The sequence below is a fragment of the Cyphellophora europaea genome (genome assembly GCF_000365145.1).
Source record: "Cyphellophora europaea CBS 101466 unplaced genomic scaffold supercont1.2, whole genome shotgun sequence".
In the NCBI taxonomy this organism is placed as follows: Eukaryota; Fungi; Ascomycota; class Eurotiomycetes; order Chaetothyriales; family Cyphellophoraceae; genus Cyphellophora; species Cyphellophora europaea.
Genome location: NW_008481808.1, coordinates 3,254,338 through 3,274,394, shown reverse-complemented (window position 1 = coordinate 3,274,394; position 20,057 = coordinate 3,254,338). Strand labels below are relative to the sequence as shown.

The 20,057-nt window shown below is 54.2% G+C and overlaps 9 protein-coding genes across 9 annotated transcripts in view; 7 read left to right on the top strand and 2 right to left on the bottom strand.

Annotated features, from left to right (window-relative positions):
* Window positions 1-204: 204 nt before the first annotated feature.
* Window positions 205-1,494, bottom strand: HMPREF1541_02750 (uncharacterized protein; the record flags this gene model as incomplete). The annotated part of the gene is made up of 1 exon (XM_008717105.1): window positions 205-1,494. One exon carries the CDS (start codon window positions 1,492-1,494, stop codon window positions 205-207), a length of 1,290 nt encoding a protein of 429 aa, XP_008715327.1.
* Window positions 1,495-2,154: 660 nt separating this feature from the next.
* HMPREF1541_02749 (uncharacterized protein) lies at window positions 2,155-2,992 on the bottom strand (the record flags this gene model as incomplete). Its single annotated transcript, XM_008717104.1, has 2 exons — window positions 2,155-2,523; window positions 2,570-2,992. 2 exons carry the CDS (start codon window positions 2,990-2,992, stop codon window positions 2,155-2,157), a joined length of 792 nt encoding a protein of 263 aa, XP_008715326.1.
* Window positions 2,993-4,557: 1,565 nt separating this feature from the next.
* On the top strand, window positions 4,558-6,803 carry HMPREF1541_02748 (uncharacterized protein; the record flags this gene model as incomplete). Its single annotated transcript, XM_008717103.1, has 2 exons — window positions 4,558-6,608; window positions 6,656-6,803. The coding sequence occupies 2 exons, from the start codon at window positions 4,558-4,560 to the stop codon at window positions 6,801-6,803; spliced, it is 2,199 nt and encodes a 732-aa protein (XP_008715325.1).
* A 1,841-nt stretch (window positions 6,804-8,644) lies between these two features.
* Window positions 8,645-9,826, top strand: HMPREF1541_02747 (uncharacterized protein; the record flags this gene model as incomplete). Its single annotated transcript, XM_008717102.1, has 1 exon — window positions 8,645-9,826. One exon carries the CDS (start codon window positions 8,645-8,647, stop codon window positions 9,824-9,826), a length of 1,182 nt encoding a protein of 393 aa, XP_008715324.1.
* A 1,814-nt stretch (window positions 9,827-11,640) lies between these two features.
* Window positions 11,641-12,810, top strand: HMPREF1541_02746 (uncharacterized protein; the record flags this gene model as incomplete). The annotated part of the gene is made up of 1 exon (XM_008717101.1): window positions 11,641-12,810. One exon carries the CDS (start codon window positions 11,641-11,643, stop codon window positions 12,808-12,810), a length of 1,170 nt encoding a protein of 389 aa, XP_008715323.1.
* A 736-nt stretch (window positions 12,811-13,546) lies between these two features.
* Window positions 13,547-14,458, top strand: HMPREF1541_02745 (uncharacterized protein; the record flags this gene model as incomplete). Its single annotated transcript, XM_008717100.1, has 1 exon — window positions 13,547-14,458. One exon carries the CDS (start codon window positions 13,547-13,549, stop codon window positions 14,456-14,458), a length of 912 nt encoding a protein of 303 aa, XP_008715322.1.
* An 850-nt stretch (window positions 14,459-15,308) lies between these two features.
* On the top strand, window positions 15,309-16,084 carry HMPREF1541_02744 (uncharacterized protein; the record flags this gene model as incomplete). Its single annotated transcript, XM_008717099.1, has 2 exons — window positions 15,309-15,560; window positions 15,641-16,084. The coding sequence occupies 2 exons, from the start codon at window positions 15,309-15,311 to the stop codon at window positions 16,082-16,084; spliced, it is 696 nt and encodes a 231-aa protein (XP_008715321.1).
* Window positions 16,085-18,692: 2,608 nt separating this feature from the next.
* HMPREF1541_02743 (uncharacterized protein) lies at window positions 18,693-19,745 on the top strand (the record flags this gene model as incomplete). The annotated part of the gene is made up of 1 exon (XM_008717098.1): window positions 18,693-19,745. One exon carries the CDS (start codon window positions 18,693-18,695, stop codon window positions 19,743-19,745), a length of 1,053 nt encoding a protein of 350 aa, XP_008715320.1.
* Window positions 19,746-19,799: 54 nt separating this feature from the next.
* Window positions 19,800-20,057, top strand: part of HMPREF1541_02742 (uncharacterized protein) — a gene marked incomplete at both ends in the record, with an annotated part of 438 nt that continues 180 nt past the window's right edge. Inside the window, one exon of the mRNA XM_008717097.1 lies at window positions 19,800-20,040. Coding sequence (XP_008715319.1) covers window positions 19,800-20,040 — 241 coding nt within the window. The remainder of the gene's footprint in view (window positions 20,041-20,057) is intronic.

Here is a 20,057-nt window from a genome sequence, read left to right as displayed (position 1 = left end):
AGCTGAAGAGAGCTCTAGAGACCTGCCACGTAACACCTTTAGTTGTACCAGCCCATGGACTATTTCTCCACAGTCGATCTCTCGTCCTATGCCAGGCTTTATTCTAGCTTTATACTCTTCTACGGGACTCGTGCAGTCCCGAAACCTTTACCCTTCTCGCAAAAGCCCTGCAGTGTGCAGAGAGCCATGACTTAGCCGATGCTCTCAGACCTCGACTTTCTCCAATCCACCCAAGACGATACCGACATCGATCTCCACCCACTGTATCCCCCACCACACTTCGGCGCCCAGCTTCTCCATCACCCTTCGGCTCGACACATTATTCTCCTCCACATCCGCCATGCCCCACCACGCGCCGTACGCGTCCTCTACGCCCTTCACGGAGAAATGCTGGGCCTGTAAGGCCAACAGCTCCCGACCAAGACACGTCGCCAGCCCTTTCTTGCGATGCGCCTCCTCCACATGCAGCGAGGACAGCGACCCATCTTTGGAGAGAAATCCCCAACCTACACACTCCCTCGGCCCGGTCGATGTATAGAGCCCAACATTCGGCATCTCGCGCAACGTACCCAGCGTGCGCGGTATAGGCGAGCGGTCCAACACGGTTTGCAGTTCCGCGTCAACGAGCGTGCCGAGCTCATAACCGAAAGGCGCGCCGCTGAAATCCACCCTGGGCGCTACTCGCGATGCGTTTGCGGCTGGATCCCATGCCCCAGGCGGCATCAGTAGCTTCACATACTGGCCATCACGTCTCGTGGTGCTGGGCAGGCTGAACCATGGTATGAGGCTGGAGTGAATGGAGCCGAAAAGGACTTTGCGCGTCGAGTACGGCTGCGAGAGGTACTTCTTGTTGTCGCGAAGCCAGAGCCAATCTGCGGGCGGCTCGGCTGGGCGCTGGGGGATGAGATGCGTAAGAATGTGGGTGAAGAGGTGGCGTAGCAAGGGTATCGGTGCCGTGGCCGGCTGAGTTGGTGGATATGTGATGGGGTCTGATGGGGGTGGCGGGTAAGATGCCACGAGGGGAACAGTGTCGCCGGTCAAGACCTCCAATGCGTTTGCGAAGCTGGCGAAAGGTGGCGCGTGCGAAGGAGGGATCTCGCTGGTACTGAAGACCCAAGATTGCGTCTGTCCGGCAGGAAGAAGATTCAGGTACGATACTAGGAATGGGGCCGTAGGAGGCGGTGGGGAGGTCGCCGGTTCGGAAAGCCAGCTTGTGAGTTGTGATTGAAGCTCAGTGCGAGAGGTCGTGGGCGTAACGTCAAACGAGGTTAAAGCGTATAGTGCCAGATAGACTTGTGCGGCCGGGGATGGGTGGCGAAGTTCCCATTGAATACGGCGCACGACGACCAGCGGGTAGGGTAACAATGGAATGAGTTTGTTCTTGACAAGGAGATGAATCTGCGGCTCCGTCAGAGGGACCGAGATTACTGTGGAGGAGAAGGTCTCCGTGGGATAGGTTATCAGGGTATGAGAAGCGAGCTCGCCGGGCGCCATCTTGGTGACAAGACGGCCAATCCGTCTCGGGGCTCGAACGTGGGAGTCGATGGCAAGGTCTTCGAGGGGTTCGAGCCTTGCGGAGTCGACAGTGATTGGTCAGACGATCGACACTCCTACGAGCACGTGACCAAGACGCAGCAAGACAGTTTGGGACTGCCTGAGGTCTACGTTGTTAGCATCTCTGGTCCTAGTAAGATGTTCTATTCGCCTCTCTGTCTCTCGCGAAGCTCATGAGCTTACCGCCGTTCAGGAGAATAGCTTGAGTAGGGTCGCATCGGTTTTCATGCATGACTCATCAGTGCTGTGGGTCTCGGTGCTTTGCCGATTATCCTGTATACACTGCGTAGGTAGGATCGTACTGCAACAAGCCGCCCCGCCACGAATACAAAGTGAAGTGTAAGCCGACCGAGTGATACTGTCATACAGATTTGGGCAGGCGGAACATGTTTCCTGGCTGGGCATTAGGCGAGCTGAGGGACCTGCATGCCAGCTGCTGGCGCCGGCTGCAATGCAAGACGTTCCTCATATTGATCAAGTAAGCCACCCCTAGAGAGTTACGCTGAATGACTCCTGCGATCAGGCTGTTGGCCCTTTACTCTCCGTCGTAGCGAGATCGAATTAATATATAGACATTATTCGATTGTAGCGTTCACGACATTATTTCCTGGAGCTGCCGTAGCTCATTTCTATATCTCGTCCAGTGGGCCTGGGTACGTCGTACTTGGAACGCTTTCCCGCCGGCGTATATTTGCTGCGGAGCCATACTATTGCCCAGACGATGAAGAAGATAACGCACGCGGCAGCCAGGATGCCCAGGATATATCCTGCCAATCTTCCTCCTCCATCTGCAGGGTCGAGAAAGGCATAAGGATAGTACCCTTGGGTTTCGTGAGTTACATAGGCAAGTGCGAGGTACAGCGCAAGCAAAAGGATAATAAACGCCAGATGGAGGACGGGAGGCCGCGGTGTGTCAGGGAAAACGAGCTCCACGAGAGCAATCAGTGAATTGAGGCCGTGTTTCGATACCTGACTTCCATTAGTACCTCGCCGAGCAAAAGCTTACCATACGTACATCTCGCCACTGATCAAGTGATTCCGGAAACCAACTTCCGTTGTACAGGATTGCCCAGTATACAATCGTTACCAAGAAGGGGAAGGTGATGATCGTGGTGTAGAACAGGGTATGTAGTGCCTGGAGCGGTCTTGGCCAGCTGTCAAGCCAGCATCTTCCGCGCAGGGCATATACTAGGGTATGTGCTCCCGCTACCAAGGTGTAGAACGCGAGACCCCAGTATGTGAGTTCGGTAAAAAAGGAGAAGGATCGTCCGATGCCCCATGGCTGTGTGCCGTAGGTGACGAAGATGGCAATGAAGGCATAGAGCGAGAAGACGATGCGCACGACGGCGAGAACGAGTGGTCCAAAAGCCCAGGACGTGGTAAAAGGCAGCGAGAAGCTGTCGCCAGCCACGCCTATCAGAGAGTAGAAGGAGCGCATCGTCGCAGTCAGGCTTGACTGTCGAGGAGAACCTTCAGGTCACTGGCATTGCTGGTGAGCAGTAAGTGTGGTGCGTCACCCGGCAGCGATAAACAATGCGGCAGTTAGCAATGACATCGGCGCAACGCTCGACGCGGGAGCGCAAGCGATGATGGCGAGTGCGGCGAGTCGATAACAGCGGACGTTTGGCTGGACGCAGTCTAGGCGCCCGGGTTGCGGTTTCCTGCTCCGACACAATAAGCATCTTGGGGTATGACACTTAACCTCTCCAGGCTAGACTAGAGCGGTCCCGACAGCGGTCGACTTTGTCCCGAACGTCTGATAATTGATGAACAATGTTCTACAGCGAGTATGCATCTCTAGAAGGAATTCCACGTTGCAGCGAGGCACGTCAGATTTCCACTGGCTCGACGAACTTCGAGAAATCTGCGCCTTTGATGAGTCTCTCGATGGCGTGTCGATTTCCACCTTCTGATTAGCTGGATAGTGGAATCGGTTACCAAATCAAGCGAGATTCAATCTGAAGCAGCCTTGGCTTGGGAGCAGGACTAGCCGGTGTTTCGGCTGGGCATCACACCCGTTTCGACAGGGAAGACGCCTGTTGCTGTTCCTGGCTTCCCTGCAGCGTGGCCGTTGAGCCCTGGGTCGGTCGATCATGGAGCACTGCTTGATGCCGTGCATGCTGTGCAACACGCAACCACCAGCCAACACATACAAAACGGCGCTGCAGATCAAAATGACCAACAAGACTCATGGTTGGGAACTCCCGATTCATATTCAATGTATGTAATAATAGCGCCTTTGTGAACTCCAAGGGCAGAGATCAGCATGGAAATACTGCCGCAGTCGTCTAAGCGGACAACCGAGGGGGTGGTAACACATCCCGATGATTTTTGCTTCGGGATGCGCATCGATCTACAACTCGCTGGGCTGTGTCCTTGCTGTCTCCGGGATGGTGACAGGATGCTGGCAGTTCTGCCGCCAACTCATGGCCACGAGCCTGCCATACATAACGTGCCGCTCGTGCAACAATGGACAACCACGGTGGCGTGAAAAATGGCTACGCCAACTCCTGTTGGTTAAACCAAGCAAGCCCCCTTTTTATTACTCCGGAGCCTGATCGACATGGCCAGCTGGGGCGGGCGCCACTTCGCATAGACTTGCACAGCCGTATCGGGGGACCCCTGGATATGGCCCGTCAGTGGCCATTGGAGACTGCACGCTCGACTGTCTCGGGCCATTGCCCACAGCCTCAACTTGGATTTCCTTTTTCAATTTTCCGCATCGTGGTCGTGCTTCATACTGCATGGCTGCACTCTTTGCACCGTTCGCTTCCAATCTTTACACTCGCTGCAAATAATAACTGCGACTTTATTGTCGCTGGTGATATTGTCTCGCTCGCTGCCATCCGACGTCACCCCTGTAACAATCGTCACTCGAGCCGTCAACCCACAGCCCCGCCCACCAACCAACAGTTGTCCATGGTCCTGTCTGCTACCTCTACTGAACCCTCACGCTCGCTATCATTACCTCCTTGATTCTCTGCCATTAATACACCCTTCTTTATGGAACGGCCGCGCCCCAACTTCATCGAGCTACCCCGAACCGACTCCCGCACTCAATCGTCTTTGAGTAATGGATCGGGTCTCATCTCACCACGAATCCAACACTTCGATGGCGATATCCCACCTGCACTTTCGCCGCTCGATGCCTTCGCTGCACAGAGCAGGCGCCTCGCAAGAGAGCTTGAAGAGACAAGAAAGGCCGGCGAGCGTCGCATGAGCAGACTCCCTCCTCAAGTCGTTAGCAAGTCGCTCGATGAACACCACAAAAACAAGCCTCAGATCTTTCGCGCCCTGTCCAGCGAGGATGCTGTCCCTCAAATTCCTCCCGCCTTTCGACAAGACAGCGGCAGCAGTCCTCATGTCGAAGAACCCAAAGAAAGACCACAGTCCTCCTACCCCAGATTCAGCGTCTTGCCGACAAGAGAAGGGAGTTATGAGAGCCAGCCTTTTATGACACCTGTGGAAGAAATGCCTGCGGGACGGGAAGACTACTTCAATGTGCCCCGAGCAGAGTCGCCTGCGTCCCTCCATCGTGTTGCCGCTGAGGGGAGCCCCGATAAGAGGTTCAAGCATCTAGACTCCGTTGAGACTACACTGTCTCGACAGCACTCATCTGCTTCCAACCCGGACCTGACTTTCACCCTTGCTCCTCCCAATGCTGCCTTCGCTCGTCGACCATACCACGAGAGCTCCGACGACGACTACACGAGCTCTAATGCCGGCTCAACCTTCTCCCAAATCCCTCGAAAACTGTCATCTAGTAGCGGAGTCTCGATTCCACATTCGCCCGCATCGGCGTACGTGCCTTCACACGATCGATCGCCATCCTTGAACTCCAACAACTCGCTACCTCTTTCTGGCGGAGGAAGCCGAAAAGGCCGGTTTCCGCTGAACTTTTCTCGACCTATGAGCTCAGCTAGTCTGACCAATCTCAAATTGGGCTCTCCCGCCTCGCAAGATGGAGAGCGTGGTATCTCAGCGTTCGACCAGGGTCTACCAACGCCTTCGAACTCGTTCGACGATACCCGTTCAATTGTTTCTGAGGGATTTGCAGGCGAGTCTTCGTCATATACACATACAAAATGGACTCTGCCCCGTGGTCGCAAGTCCGACAGAACTTCATCTCTGTTCTTGGGCTTGTCCGGGCCCCACTTTGAGTGGCACGATCCCAATCAGCCTGGTACACCACCGGCCGATGGGAGGCCGAGCTACGAATTACCTCATGCTTCTCCTGGCATCTCCAAACAGGCGGCCAAAGCAGAAAAACCCGAGTTTGCTTTTGGGTTCGATTCAGATAGACCGAGGGCCTTGAGCAATCAGGATAGGAGACCAAGCTCTTCGTCCGGAGTTGCCAATTCCTCAAGTGCCGCTTCAAGTTCCACCGTCCGTCCAAGGACTGCAACCACACCAGGAAAACCTTTTGAGCCACCACCGATCCCGAATGACGAGGTCTCGCGCTCTTCACGCTCAAACAGCACAGTCCGGCCATCTACTTCGCGGTCAACGAGCAACTATCAGGCTCTTTCGCCTGATGATCATGTCACCAAAGCCATTGACTTGCACCAGAATGGTGATTTGAAGGAATCTACATACCACCTCCGAATCGCTGCAAAGTCTGATCACCCAACCGGCATGCTATTGTATGCTCTGGCCTGCCGCCATGGCTGGGGCATGCGTCCAAATCAGCAGGAAGGTGCCACATGGCTGCGAAAGGCCGTAGACCATGCAATGCTCGAAGTTGCAGATGACGAAGATCCCAAATCGACCAAACCCAAGGCCGACTTGGCGGAAATGAAGGCGCACAAAGCACAGTTCGCACTGGCGATATACGAGATAGGCCAATGTCATCTGAATGGCTGGGGTATGGAGCAAGACAAAGCACTTGCACTGCGGTGTTTCGAGATTGCCGGCAACTGGGGTGACACTGATGCTCTGACCGAAGCCGGATACTGCTACGCCGAAGGCATCGGCTGCAAGAAGAATATGAAGAAGGCCGCCAAATTCTACCGTATGGCAGAGGCAAAGGGCATTAGCATGGTTGGCAACAGCTGGTAAGTACGCTCTACAAGAGCCTGAACCCGAACTAATGTCGTGACAGGATCCACAAGGACAAATACAACGACGACGATGACGGTCATGGTCGCAAGAGTCGCGACAAAGACCAAGCAAAGGAAGAGAAGAAGTCGCGGGCTCGCAGCAAGAGCCGAACGCGCTCCATATTCACGAGAAAGCGAACTGTGACGTAAGCTGGAGTGGTAATACCCTATTCTGAAACGATATGAGAACCTGCTACGTTGTGGATATCTGCATGTTGGCGAATCCCGTCTGCAGCTGTGCTGGGCGGAAGAGAGATACCCTTCATTGAGCTGCATTTGCGTTGGTATTGCTGGTGTTGCGCATAGCCGGCATTTGCACCTAATGTTTCATATGATGCTCATGAGAAATTGGAGATGAGAGCTGGCGAGACTGGCCAAGTAGGAGGACTGCTGTGGGCCTTGAGTAGCCTAGGATTGAACCCGCTAGAATTATTCGAGGATCTGATGCGCTCACTCGCACTTGCAGAGTCGGTACCAAAGATCAGGACATCATATTCCTCAATGCAAGCACATATGCAGTGGTTCGAACAGACTTGTGCGGACTTGGCATACGCCCGAGGTAGTAGTAGTAGGAGTAGTAGTCGTCGTCGTCGTCGGTTAGTGGTTGCCTTGTTCGTAGCCGAAGAAGCTTATCCGCGCGCACCGCCTGTCCCTCGCCAAAGTGCCTCAAGCATCGTTCTTACCACAGTCAGTCTTCTGGTCAAACTCTTCTCCGACAGTTCGTTGCGATATAAGCTCATCTTAAAGACACTCTTCGGTCCGCAGCTACATATACAGTCGAATGCACTCTTACTCAAAGATAAACAAGCTTGACACGACCGAGTGCTTGTAAACAACAATGTACGATCAGATTAGAGCAGGACATTGCGCGACTGAAGCAGCTCGCCTGGTTGAGCTACTCCACGAGTCTTGCTTACTTTCGAGCCTTGAGATCATGAGTTTGAAGTCCTTGATAACCACAGAAGAAAATAGCCACGATCTCGACTGCTGTGGACAGCGGTGAATTCGAACGGCACGCCTGATCGGTCGCCCATTACCAGTAGATCTAGGCCCTTTCCAACCCTATTTTCGCCCTAATACATGGGCCCCTGGTCGATTCCGCCGCCTTGCAGACCCAGTGTGTGGTCTTCCTTCCAATTATAGCTTACTTTGCGCAGCAGAACTGTCCCGCTGTAGGCGGGATAGATAACCACACCGTTCGCTACCACCCGCAGCGGAGTCACGTTGGCGAGCTCGATCGCCTCGCTTACGCTCGATCTTGGGTCTGCATTGTACTAAGCCTTACCTCTGCTTTGTCGATGCTGTTGAGCATATGCAAGAACAGCTACTCACAATACTAGCCATGTCTCGGATTAACCAAAGGACGCCGAAAGACCTGCGAAGTGATCTCAACGATCCACAACGTCGTGACCGAAATCCTCGGAGGGTCGTGATTCCGACTATGCGAAGTTAAAGGCTGAGAAGGACCACGAGTGGTCGGGTCGTCAAGGTTCAACAGTAGCTCCCGGCGTGGTCCGCTTGTTAGCTTGAGCTTCGAGCCGCTCAAGAACCCCCGAGGCCTTCCTCGCTGCGGGACAGCTAGGCGGCAGACGTGGTCGTTTCTAGATCATGTCGCAACGGCTGGAAATCATCTTTTCGTTCTCTTCTCGTGTCAACGCGCAGGATCTGACATGTTCATCAGCTTGCTTTGAAAGACCCTGAACCTTCCTAGCACGAGGACCGTGGATGCAACTACCAGCTATGCTCTCTCTAGGCTGGGTGGCCGCCTTCGCAGCCCTATCAAATACTGTCCTCGCCTCGGCTCCCCTGGTGGCACGACAGGGTAACCTCAATCTTACTGTCTCTGTGTTCTTGCTCTCACGCATATAGACTACCAATGTGGTGCTAATACCACGTATACCGCGCCCATCGGGCTCGAATTCAATGTCTATCCATGCACAAAGAATTATGGCGTCGGCGACACACTTGTCAGCCCTCAGGCGGCTGACAATATGACGGAATGTATGGACCGATGTTCCACCACTGGCAACGGAACCCTGCCTTGCGTCGCTGTAGTGTACGGCCAGAAAGACCAGCTATGTTGGCTGGTAGACGCCACCTTGAATTCAACCACGCAACTTGTAACCGACGACGATTTAGACACCGCCCTCGTGTCGGACCTTTCACTTTTCCAAAATCTCGACACCCAGTGTCCGTACGCCAATACCTCTACGCAGACGACCTCGAATAACTTGACCTTTGAGGTTTTGTGTGGGAACGACTTCAAGGGCTATGATGTAACACCTTGGGTAGGTGCCACGCCTCATCATGAGGAAACTCTTGGAGGGTGCATGGAATACTGCTCCACATTGAGGCCCATATGCTATGGAGTTGTTCACGACCCAGGCATGGGACATGGCTTTGTCAACTGCTGGCCAAAGAGCGTGGGAGTTACTACCAATCCTCGCATGGAATCCACTATCAACATGGCCATCGCGCGCTTTGGTTCAGACTTCAACACCACATGCAGTTATGGCAACTATACGTCTTCTACGGGTGCTAACTTTAGCATGATCTGCGACGCCGTTGGTGCTGGCGAGGACATCAAGACCGTCTACCAGCCCAACTTTGGCGCCTGTATGGACACCTGCGCAGCCTACGTGCCGTCAGGAAACCAGGCAGGACAGGATTGTAACGCTGTCCTCTACGAACCGGACGCCGCCAGTGGATACGAAAACTGCTACCTCAAAGCCACCGGACGGCAGAACGAGACGCGCTCGGCCTGGCGCTTAGGAATACGGCTCGACCAAGGGAGCAAGACGTCATCCGGCGGCGGAGACTCCACTTTCTCCCCAGGCGGCAGCGGCGACAGCAGTGGCAGCAGTGGCAGCGGCAGCAAAGCCTGGATCGCAGGCCCTGTTGTTGCTGCGGTGGTCGCCGTGGCACTCTTCTTTGGCGGATGCTTCTGGTGGCGCAGACGACGATCTCGAAAGTATGGCGGTGGTCAGCGTCGCACCAGCAGTAGTAGAATGCCACGCTGGCGGAATCGATCCGAGTTGGATGCCAATTTCACCGAGCGCAAGGAACTGGAGGCAAAGCAGTCGCTGAGACCACTGTCCGAGTTACCAGGCTCGGCGGGAGTGTGGCATGAGATGCCGTCTGACAGTACGCCCAGTTCGCGGACGTTGGGTTGATCAGGGATGGGTTACGTGGCCTGACACAGATTACCTTGTCCGTGCGAGAGTCGATTGAAGAGCCCGCGGCTGTCCAATCGAAGTCGCTACCGTCTTGATCGCTGGTAGGCGCTTTTGCAGGACACGCTTGAATTCGGCCCATTGATCTTACGAAGGCCTCAGGGTAGAGTCAATTCTTGGCCATTGAAACAGCAACCCGATTCTAAACGGCCAGCGCATAGATTGCGACTGACACAAAGGTTTTGTTCAAATTGCTGTACAGCTGCAGCCTCACAACCAACGCCTGCAGAACGTCCGCTGGTCACGCCACCACGATCTATCTTCTGGGCAGCGAGCGCTGATTTGCGGGAATCCATTCCAGGACCGCCATGGGATGAGCTGCAAAATGATGCCTGCATGGCATGTATCTCGAACAACCAATACCCTTAAATGGTGCACATCAGACCCTGATCCAGTGTGGGGTTGCAAGACAGGATGCTGGCTGAGGGTTTGATGCACTCTGACCGGAATTATCTATGGGTATTCTATACTGACAGCTTGGGGATCTTTCAAGAAGTCCTAGGGAGAATGGCGTTGCAGTGCTGTGTACAGTGTCTAGCGCAAAAGGGCGGGATCGGCAGCAGGATCGAGGAGGCTTACATAGAAGCTTCGAGTGCATAATTGAGACAGACTACAGAAGCTGTCGACATGTTAAATTCAGCAGCGTTTCAGATCCAAGCGGTCACTCTCGGGTTCAGGCGACAATACGAGCCTCGAGGCACAAGCCTCGCTTGAGTCAGCACATGAGGTGCGTCTGATGCCTGGCAGGCTGCCTATGGTGTTAGCCGTGGCCACCACGAAGGGTTACAGGTAGAAATGCAGAAAGGCAAAAAGGCGCGACCCTTTGAGGTTCGAACTTGCACGCACATAGCCAAAACCAAAAAATTCAAACCCGAAGGTTGGAATCTATGAAGAGCCCTCTGATAGAATACATACCCCCAGACCGGAACACACCCAGGATGATAGATCATAGCGTTCAGGGTCTTTATTAGACCCAGCGCCAAAGCTCTCTGCCAAGTTAGCTTTGACTAAGCCCCAACCTCCATCCACGGGGACAAACTGTAGGCTAAGTGGTGTTAAGGTGGCAGACAAAGGTCTTTGGAGATTAACACAAAGCAGAAACCCCCCTAGCTTTTCTTGTTGCCAGTTTGTTGATGCACTTTTCGACAATTGCAATAATTATGGGTATGGACGAGGTTGGCGAGGCTGTGTTGGGCCAAGGGTGACGAGGCTGAGGATCAGGTTCAGTAGTGAATGTGAATCTGTGATATAGGAAGACGGTTGGAGGTGAGATTCATAGTCTTATTTCGCCGGACCACTTGCGGCAGCACTTCTTTGTTTTCGAAAGCTCCTCGGCATACGAGTGCAGCGGTAGCTTGTCGTGTAGATACATCCAGACCTACCTGATGTGACTCGAGTCCAGTATCCGCTACCCATCGTTAAGGGACTTTGGCAGGACTCAAAGAATGAACGAGGTTGACTTTGAGGTTTCGATCAAGTTTGCTTTGCGTACCTAGCGCCTTGGCAAGGACTTGGTTGAATCTCGCCCAGGACCCCAGATCTTCGGGCTCGGATCTTGCCCCCTAAATTATTGGAGATGCAGGTACCATCGGCGCTAGGTCGCGGTGAGAAGTGTCTGACATCACCACTTAGAAGCATCATTCTCGACTTACAACAAGGACTCGCGGTTGTGGACAGATCTGTCGCTTGTTCCTCCCCTCGAGTGAGTGCAACGTTAGGCTCTGGCCGCTCTACACTGCATGCTCCGCGCCACCATGGCCCGAACCACCCGCGCCGCCGCCGCTGCTCGGCAGCCCGTCTCAAAAGCTCAAGCATCGACCCGCGCAAAGAAGGAAGAGCCAGACGTACAAGTGAAGAAAGAAGACACCACGCCTCGCAAGCCTACAGCATCTACGCGAAAGCGCGCCGCTGCCACCGCAGACAAACGCTCTTCCAAGAAACTAAAGACTGAAGAAGCTTCGCCTGAGCCCGCGCAACTGCCTTCACCTTCTTCCAGTGCCGCTTCACCCAAGTCAGACCCAGAACCTTCGACGCCAATAACAAAGTCCAAATCGCCAAAGAAGGTTAAGGCCACGCCTGAAGCTCTGCGCGACCGCAAGCTCAAAGCGCACTTGCAATACGCGAAGACCTCCCCTTTCCCGAACTTCCCACATCCGACGCACGCTGAAGCCAAGCTCGCCCACAAGATCCTATCGCAACTTCATGGTTCCAGGATTCGCCCGGAGAAAGTTGTGGCACGGAGCGACCGCGCAGGATGTGGGGACAGCCCGTCGGTCCTGGACGCCTTAGTCCGCACAATACTCAGCCAGAACACCAGTGACACCAATTCCACCCGTGCCAAAAGGAGTATGGATCAGGTCTACGGCGGCAGTGATGAGTGGCAAAAGATTGTGAACGGTGGGCAAGCAAAGCTGCAGGAGGCCATCAAATCCGGCGGCCTTTCCGTTGTCAAGTCCAAGGTGATCATTTCCATTCTACAGCAGGTGCACGACAAGTACGGGACCTATAGCTTGGATCACCTACATGAAGCGAGCACCGAAGACGCCATGGCGGAGTTGCTGTCATTCCAAGGCGTTGGGCCCAAGACTGCCAGTTGCGTCCTGCTTTTCTGTCTGCAACGGGAGGACTTTGCCGTCGACACACACGTCCATCGGATTACAGGCCTGTTGGGCTGGCGGCCCAAGAGCTCTAGCCGTGAGGAGACCTATGCTCACCTCAATGTCATGATTCCCGACGAAGACAAGTACGGGTTACATATCTTGCTGGTTGGTCATGGGAAGAAATGCGAGGAATGTCGAGCTGGAGGCAAGAGCGTTGGCAAGTGCGAGTTGAGAAAAGCGTTTCGGAAAGGGAAGCTTGAGGGAGAAGCTGGTGAGGGAGTGAAGGAGGAAGAACAAGAGGTAGTCAAAGAGGAGGACGAATAGCGCCTCTGTACCCTCTCTCTGTATCAACATCTTGCTTGGACCCTGCAAACTAGCACGCAAACGTCTCAACGGCCAGGTGTAATTGTTGCAACACGGACAGGCGCACTTCAAATCCTCATGGTGGCCTCTTTAGCATGTCTAGCGCCAAGACATGGATATATGGATAGCCTAAGAGCAGAATTGTTTCCCATGTGTAGTGCGACATCAAGTAGGACATGCAACGAGTCGCTATGCTATGTCAGCTGTAGTCTGAAGATGCCACCACACGGCGGAACCTGCCCGAAAATTGTCTCCGATGCAAACAGCGGAGCCGGCTAGATGTTGAGCCGGACCTTCACCCACCCCCGGCGACTTTCCAAGCAGCGTTTCAATCAGTACGCCATCCAACAGCTTGCCCTTTGGACAGCGTTAAGCCAGCAGCCTAAACTCCACGTGGTGATTTGGTAAGCCTTGTCAGGATCTTGGCTCAACGACGCGTTCTCGATGGGGCAATGGCACGATTAGCAATGCCACGCGGTTGGACTCGATGCCGACTACGGGAGAGATAAAGTCAATCAGGAGATGGGTAGGCCGCGATGAGGGAGGTCAGGATATAAAGCTATAAGAGCTTGCTGCTCGGGATGGGATTCCCACAGACTCAACCGGCAACAACACGAAATTCCGGCAATCCTATCTCCTGCACAGCCGACATCTCTCTTCCATTTCACAGTAACATACCACACCCCTCTCGCCCACCATGTCCATCACCAAAATCGCCCTCATCGGCGCCACAGGCAACATCGGCCACCCCATCCTCCAGGCGCTTCTGAACGACGGCAGCTACGAAGTCACCATCCTCTCTCGCCAAGGCAGCACCTCCACAGACTCTCTCCCCACCCACCCCCGGCAGAAAATCACCAAAGTTGACTTCGACGACCTGAACAGCCTCACCGCTGCGCTACAAGGCATCGAAGGCGTCGTATCCAACGTCGCCGGCCACGCGCTGCTGTCGCAAAAGAAAATCGTCGATGCCGCCGTCGCCGCCGGTGTGCAGCGCTTCCTGCCCAGCGAGTTCGGCTCCGATCTCACTGTGGCGGTCAGTGCGGCGGTGCCATTCAATCAGCCCAAGGTCGAGGTGCGTGACTACCTGGAGCTGAAAGCAAAGGAGCAGCCGGGGTTCAGCTACACGTCCGTGTGCTGCGGCCCGTTCCTGGACTGGTGCTTGAAGGTGGGCCTGTTCGGCGACCTCAAGACGCGTGAGATGACGCTGTGGGATGGTGGGGAGACCAGAGTGACGACGACGACGCTCGCGTCTGTGGGAAAAGCCGTCGCGGCGATCTTCAAGAACTTAGAGGCGACGAAGAACCGCACGGTCAGGATTGCGGACACCACGGTCACGCAGAAGCAGCTTTTGGGCATCCTTGAGGAGCTGGACGGGAAGAAGTGGACTACTAAGCAGGGGAGTACCGCGGAGGCGTACCGCGCGGGCTTGGAGGAGTGGAAGCGGCCGCAGCCGAATATGCAGGTCGCGATCGTCAATCAGCTGATGCGGATCATCTTCAGTGAGGAGCACAGCCCGGATTATGCGGATAAGCTGGACAATAAGGTGTTGGGGTTGCCAGTCATGACCGAAGAGCAGGTCAAAGAGGTTGTCAAGGGTTGCTTGTGAGGGATGCACTATGTGAGCCATAACCCGAGACGGCCGATTCTGAGATGTCACAAGTGGGACTGTGGGATCAAGGTAGACATCATCCATGATAGCAATGCAAGTCTATCTCGAATCGTTCTCTCCGAGACCGCAAAGTTGCCACCGTCAGTTCCTGGCAGAAGTAATCCAGTACTAGTACCTTTTCCATGGGCTCTCGAAGAGCAAAGTGCGGAGTATACAGGATGAATGCGTTCGATTGACGTACGGCACCTATTATCAGTGTAAGCCTGTATCAATGCCTGATCGGCTCGTCTCTCCGCCCCGTCAGCAGCACTCGTGTCTCGCTACGGATGATATACAAATACATCTTCCAAATGCACGACGCACGTCTGCCTGCCAAGTAACCAAGGCGTTTTGCCCTGTCCGCTTCTCCTCGGTCCGCCCCTTTCCGGTAGCTCCGCTCCGACCACCATGCTGTCCAAACTCATGTTCTTCAGAGAGAAGGTGGAGTATCTACCAAGTATGAAACATCGCGGCTATGAAAGATGTTTCTCCAAGCTGTCTCGGGAGCGCGATACTGCACTCGGATTGCAGCTTCGCCGAAGGCAAATCTTGGGAGTCTGGGGTTTTATCAACGGTCAAGTTCTACCTGAATACTGCTTTCTGCACGATACGTTCTCTCTTGCTCTTTCTTCATTCTTGACTTCAGTAATAATACTTGCCGTGTTGACGTGGCCGCCTTTCATTTTCTCTCTTCTATTCCTGTAATCAGCCGGGCTGATCCTTATTTCTGCCTCCATTCGTTGCTGACGCACATTCTTCCGACCAGCAGGACCAGCGAAGATCAATTGAAAAGATATTAGGCCAAAAAATGAAATCTCGAAGCATCGTCTCGGGCCTTCTCGGACTCGCCGCAGCGACCCCTGTGCCCGTCACGCACCAACCAGCAGCCATAGCTCCACACGACGGCGGCCTCGGTCCCTTCAGCTTCACCTCGACATTCAACATGATGGCAACACCAGACCAGGTCGTCGACATGGACAGCGCCCCCGCTCCAGGCGAAGCCGGCGCCATGGGCTTCTACAACTACGGCATCAACAGCGAGCTAGACATTATTTGCTACGTAAGTGCCTCACAATCTTCGACTAATCCCAGAAGGTCGCCACTCGTTTGAACCTCAGCCGCTAACCTTGGGCCACACAGAACATCACCCTCCTCGGCGTGACCGGCCCCTACGACTCCCCCGCCGTGACAGCCACACACATCCACGAAGCGGCCGCCGGCGCCGCCGGCCCGCCCCGCATCGCCTTCCCGAACCCCGAGCCCGCGGATTCGGGGCCCGAAGTCGTGAAACGGAGCCAGGGCTGTATCCAGGGGCCCTTCACGACGGGCGTCGAGGGCGATAATGGCGAGGATACCGGCGCCGGCTTCACCTTGGCGCAGATCGAAGCTAATCCGGAGGGCTTCTTCACGGATTCGCATACCGTCGTGTCGGTTCCAGGCGTGGTGCGTGCGCAGCTGCAGGCGAATGGCGTGATGGGCGGTGTGCCGAGCGCGGCGGTGCATGGCGCGCAGGGTGTGGATGGGGCGTGCACTGTGCAGGTCATTTCGGTTGGTCCGCCGGTTTCGGTTGTGTGCTTGAACTAGATGAGTGGCTTCGCCATCCGGTGCGTGGTTCTGGATGATCGGGTGGATCGTGGCGATTGGGACATTCATGTTAAACTCATTGTGGTGTGTGTGTGGAGACGGGGCAGCCCTCGCTCGAGAGCACAGTAGCGTGCCCAATACTATAGTATGCAATAAAAAAACTGCCATCACCAACGTTTCTGCGCCTCAGCCTCACGATGTGAGACGCTCTCTAGAGGTATATCGTGCACCGGTCTCACGGCCCAAGACGAAGAGGGATAACCGTGCCAGACACCCGGGTATAGATCAAGGATAGGAAAGGAGAAAGCATCGTGATTTTCAGCCCCTGGTGGGGTCTTGCACGGTGGGTATTCCGTCCCATGAAAGCCATGTTCCGATCTAATTGCGCCGAGTTGAAGAGCAGACATCCCTCGATCCGAGAAGATTCTAGGGTGTTGCTCAATCTCTATGTGCTTCGCGTTCGAACACTTACGAACATCGCAAAGGTCATTCAAATTTAATCCAATCCAGTCTGTCCAAAACACTAAGATGCAACGCGCAAAGAAACCTGTGCTGCCCGAAATGCCAGCGGCCCTAGATTTCGAACCCTTCTCGGCTGATTCTGTAGTAAGAAGTCCTAGCGCCGCCCCCCCCACATTGCTCCCAAAGAAAAATACACATGGTCCTGTGCACAGAAAACGCTAGCCACTATGGCTAACGCAGAAATGGGAAATGGATTGAAAACATCAGGCTTGCTAATTCCTCACGGAAGGACGTGGTTCCCCCTACTCAATCCTAGGCGATAGTAGTCGTACTGGTCGCGCTGCTGCTGGAATCGTCGACTGTAGAGGTTATGAGCTCGGTTGAGGTAGTTGGGGTCTCGGTGGATTCAGTTGTCGAGCTTGACTCAGCCGTCGAGCTTGTATCGCTAGTCTGCTCTGAGCTTGACTGGTCTGTAGTTGACGGGCTTGTTGATGTGGAAGACTCCGTGGTAGCTATGCGCGCCGCTCCGCTACTGCTGTCGTTAGATGAAGTGGGGGTGGCTGTCGCGTCGTCCAAAGACGATGCAGAAGCTGAAGAAGCCTCGGACAAGCTCGAAGTAGAGTTGTCCGCTGTCGCAGTTGAGCTTGAGACGCTGGTCGTTTCCGTAGCGTTGCTGGTAGACATAGTAGTCGAGTTCAAGAATGACGTTGGGAGCGACGTGAATGTGCCGTTTCGAAGAGCAGTTGAGCTTGGGATGCTAGTCGTTTCTGTAGCGTTGCTGATAGACGTAGTAGTCGAGTTGAAGAGTGACGTTGGGAGCGACGTGACTGTTCCGTTTCGAGGAGCAGTTGCCGTTGGGGTCGTTGTTGGGTTAATCAATGTCGGATTTATCGACAGGTCTGTGGATGGCAGAGCTGAAGTAGTAGTGGCATTGTTGGTGGTGCTCATGGTAGTCGTCGAAGTCGTCGTGTATAGAGTAGGGTCGTAGGACTGTTGAGCCGAGGAGATGGAGCTGGATTCAACGGGACATGGCTTCTGGTATCGACCATCACCGCAGTTGTCGGGCCAGTGACCCCAACCACCACCATTCCAAGGACCGCGAAAACCACCATTGCCGGGCCGCCAACCGCCGGGGCCTTGGTTCCTGTGGCCTCGATGACCCCATGGTCTACCTGGACGACCGCCATTGAACCTGCCTCCGTGACCGAGGGCACTGGCGGCAGCGGTCAAGCAGAGAAGAATGACACAAAAGAGCTTCATCTCTGCTGTTGGAACGCTATGTGTTGAATGTAATGTGCTGGGGGCGTGTGTTTCTGAAGGAGTGTGCTGTAGTAAAGACTGTCTGGGGTCGGAAGCTGAAAGCGCAGCTCAAGAATCAAACGAGTAACGAATGTTGGAAAGAGAAACTGATGCTTCTACCTACTACCACAGTTGCGATGGTCGCCTCAAATACGTTTCTACAGCCAGTATTACAGTACTGCCTGGTATGCGAAGGGATGTTGCATTCTAACGCGTAGGAAAGATAAAACTTGATCGGCGCTCGAACAATGTACTGCTTAGGCGTTTTCGGTAGGTACGCGGATACTCATCCCTTCCGAGATCGACGTTAACAAGTGATGTAACGTTTCAGTTCCGCCGGGAATGGGGCTAGTGGAGGATTCAAGCAAGGGCGTGCCCCATCTTGACACAACAGGCTTGGCTGGTATCAGTCTTGCCTTTTCTCGTCCATGATTAGTGGATATATTGCCTGTATGATCTACAGCTCGAAAGAATGGGTTATCGCTAGGTTCATTGCACTGCGAGGCTAGGTATCATGCAGGCGATGAGCATAGGGACGGACCAGGCCGGATTTCGCCAAGCTTGGATCAGGCTGGCAGTCTCAGGGGCTGCCTGGTTGCCTTGGCTGCGCCGTTGAAGTAAGGTAAGAGTGACACTGCTGTGAACTCAAGGCGGGCGCAAGATAGGCGCGAGGATATCTGTATTCACTTCAACTCGGCTGCGCACAAGCGACAACGCTGAAATTGTTGAACACTATTTTTTTTATTTGTTGCTTGTTACACCTAATTCATGGCTACCTAACAGCGCTATTCTTTCATCACATTGCCTTATGGTAGAACTTGCCGCCAACGTTATGTTGTCCACCAATATGATGGAGCTCTCTCCTCAGCAGCGCGGTGCTGTGGAGCCAAACGAGCTGCTTTGGCTGCCCGCAGAAGTGCGCCTGCGCATCTATGGCTACCTCCTCATGGCTGACCCGCCCTTGTGCTTTGTCATCTCAGAGCGAGGTTCTCTGTTTCGCCTCAACTCTGCTTATTCTGCTCTCTTGTTTGCACCGAGGTTCTCAAGATTCACCTTATCTTCGAAGGGCGAGCTGCCCCAGCAGACGACTGCCGCCCTTGGGATCTGGGTCTTCGCGCAAACCTGCCGCTTTTTCCATGCCGAAGCCATGACCTATTTCTACACCCACAACACCTTCGATTTTTACTGGTTGACACTGCAAAACTTGCCTGCGTTGCAACGCTCGCAACCCGCCAGCAGCCTCATCAGAGTCATGGCTATGCAGTATCAATTTGACATACTAAACATTACAAAGTCCCCTCAATTGTGGCATCTTGATCCAGCACTCCCCTGGCTGCAGCACCTCACACTGACCTTTCCGGGACTGCTCCTGCAGTTTCTGGTCGCCGTCCTCGACCTCACCCGCCATCTCCCGTGCAACGACCTTCGGACTGACTGGCCAACTCTCCGCTTGCACATCGATGTTCCCCGGAACAAATCGGCCAAGACTCTTTACCGAAAGGAGATGTTGTATGGACGAGGAAACGATGAATTGTTTGAAGATGCTTTTGTGTCCGATAGACAGACTTTCCATGACGACTACGGTCGCGACATTGTCGAAGCTCCTTGGCAGGCAAAGCCGAACGTGCATCTTAAGAGAATGCTGGGTCCATACCTGCCGCCATACGAGAGCGCAGCAGGATTGGGAAGAGAGCTACCGGGCGTCAGAAACATCGTGATGGAGGGTTGTATGGTCGAAGAATTGCTGTACCTGGTTGAGAATCATCAAACTGACGGTGGCCGCTGTCAATTCGTACATGTTGGCAAAAAGCAACACTTCATCAAGCACATGCAGCAGGTCGAGAGTGATATCGCGCCCAAGGAAGAGATCGAGGACGCGATCTTCGAGACGCAGATATAAGAATGGCGACGTCTGACGAATCGGAACGCTGCCAGAGATGCAGGAGACACGAGCATGTGGGCCAGTCAACTCGCAAGGATGGGACTGTGTGACGATTACGTGAAGGCTCTGCAGGCCGACGGTCTGAGAGCGCGTGAAGGGCAGGCGATCGAAGTGAACAGCAACCAAGTCGAGGCCGAGCACCAGAGTGAGGACGAAGAAGTTGGTGAAGATGAAGAAGAGGGTGAAGATGAAGAAGAGGGTGAAGATGAAGAAGAGGGTGAAGATGAAGAAGAGGGTGAAGATGAAGAAGAGGGTGAAGATGAAGAAGAG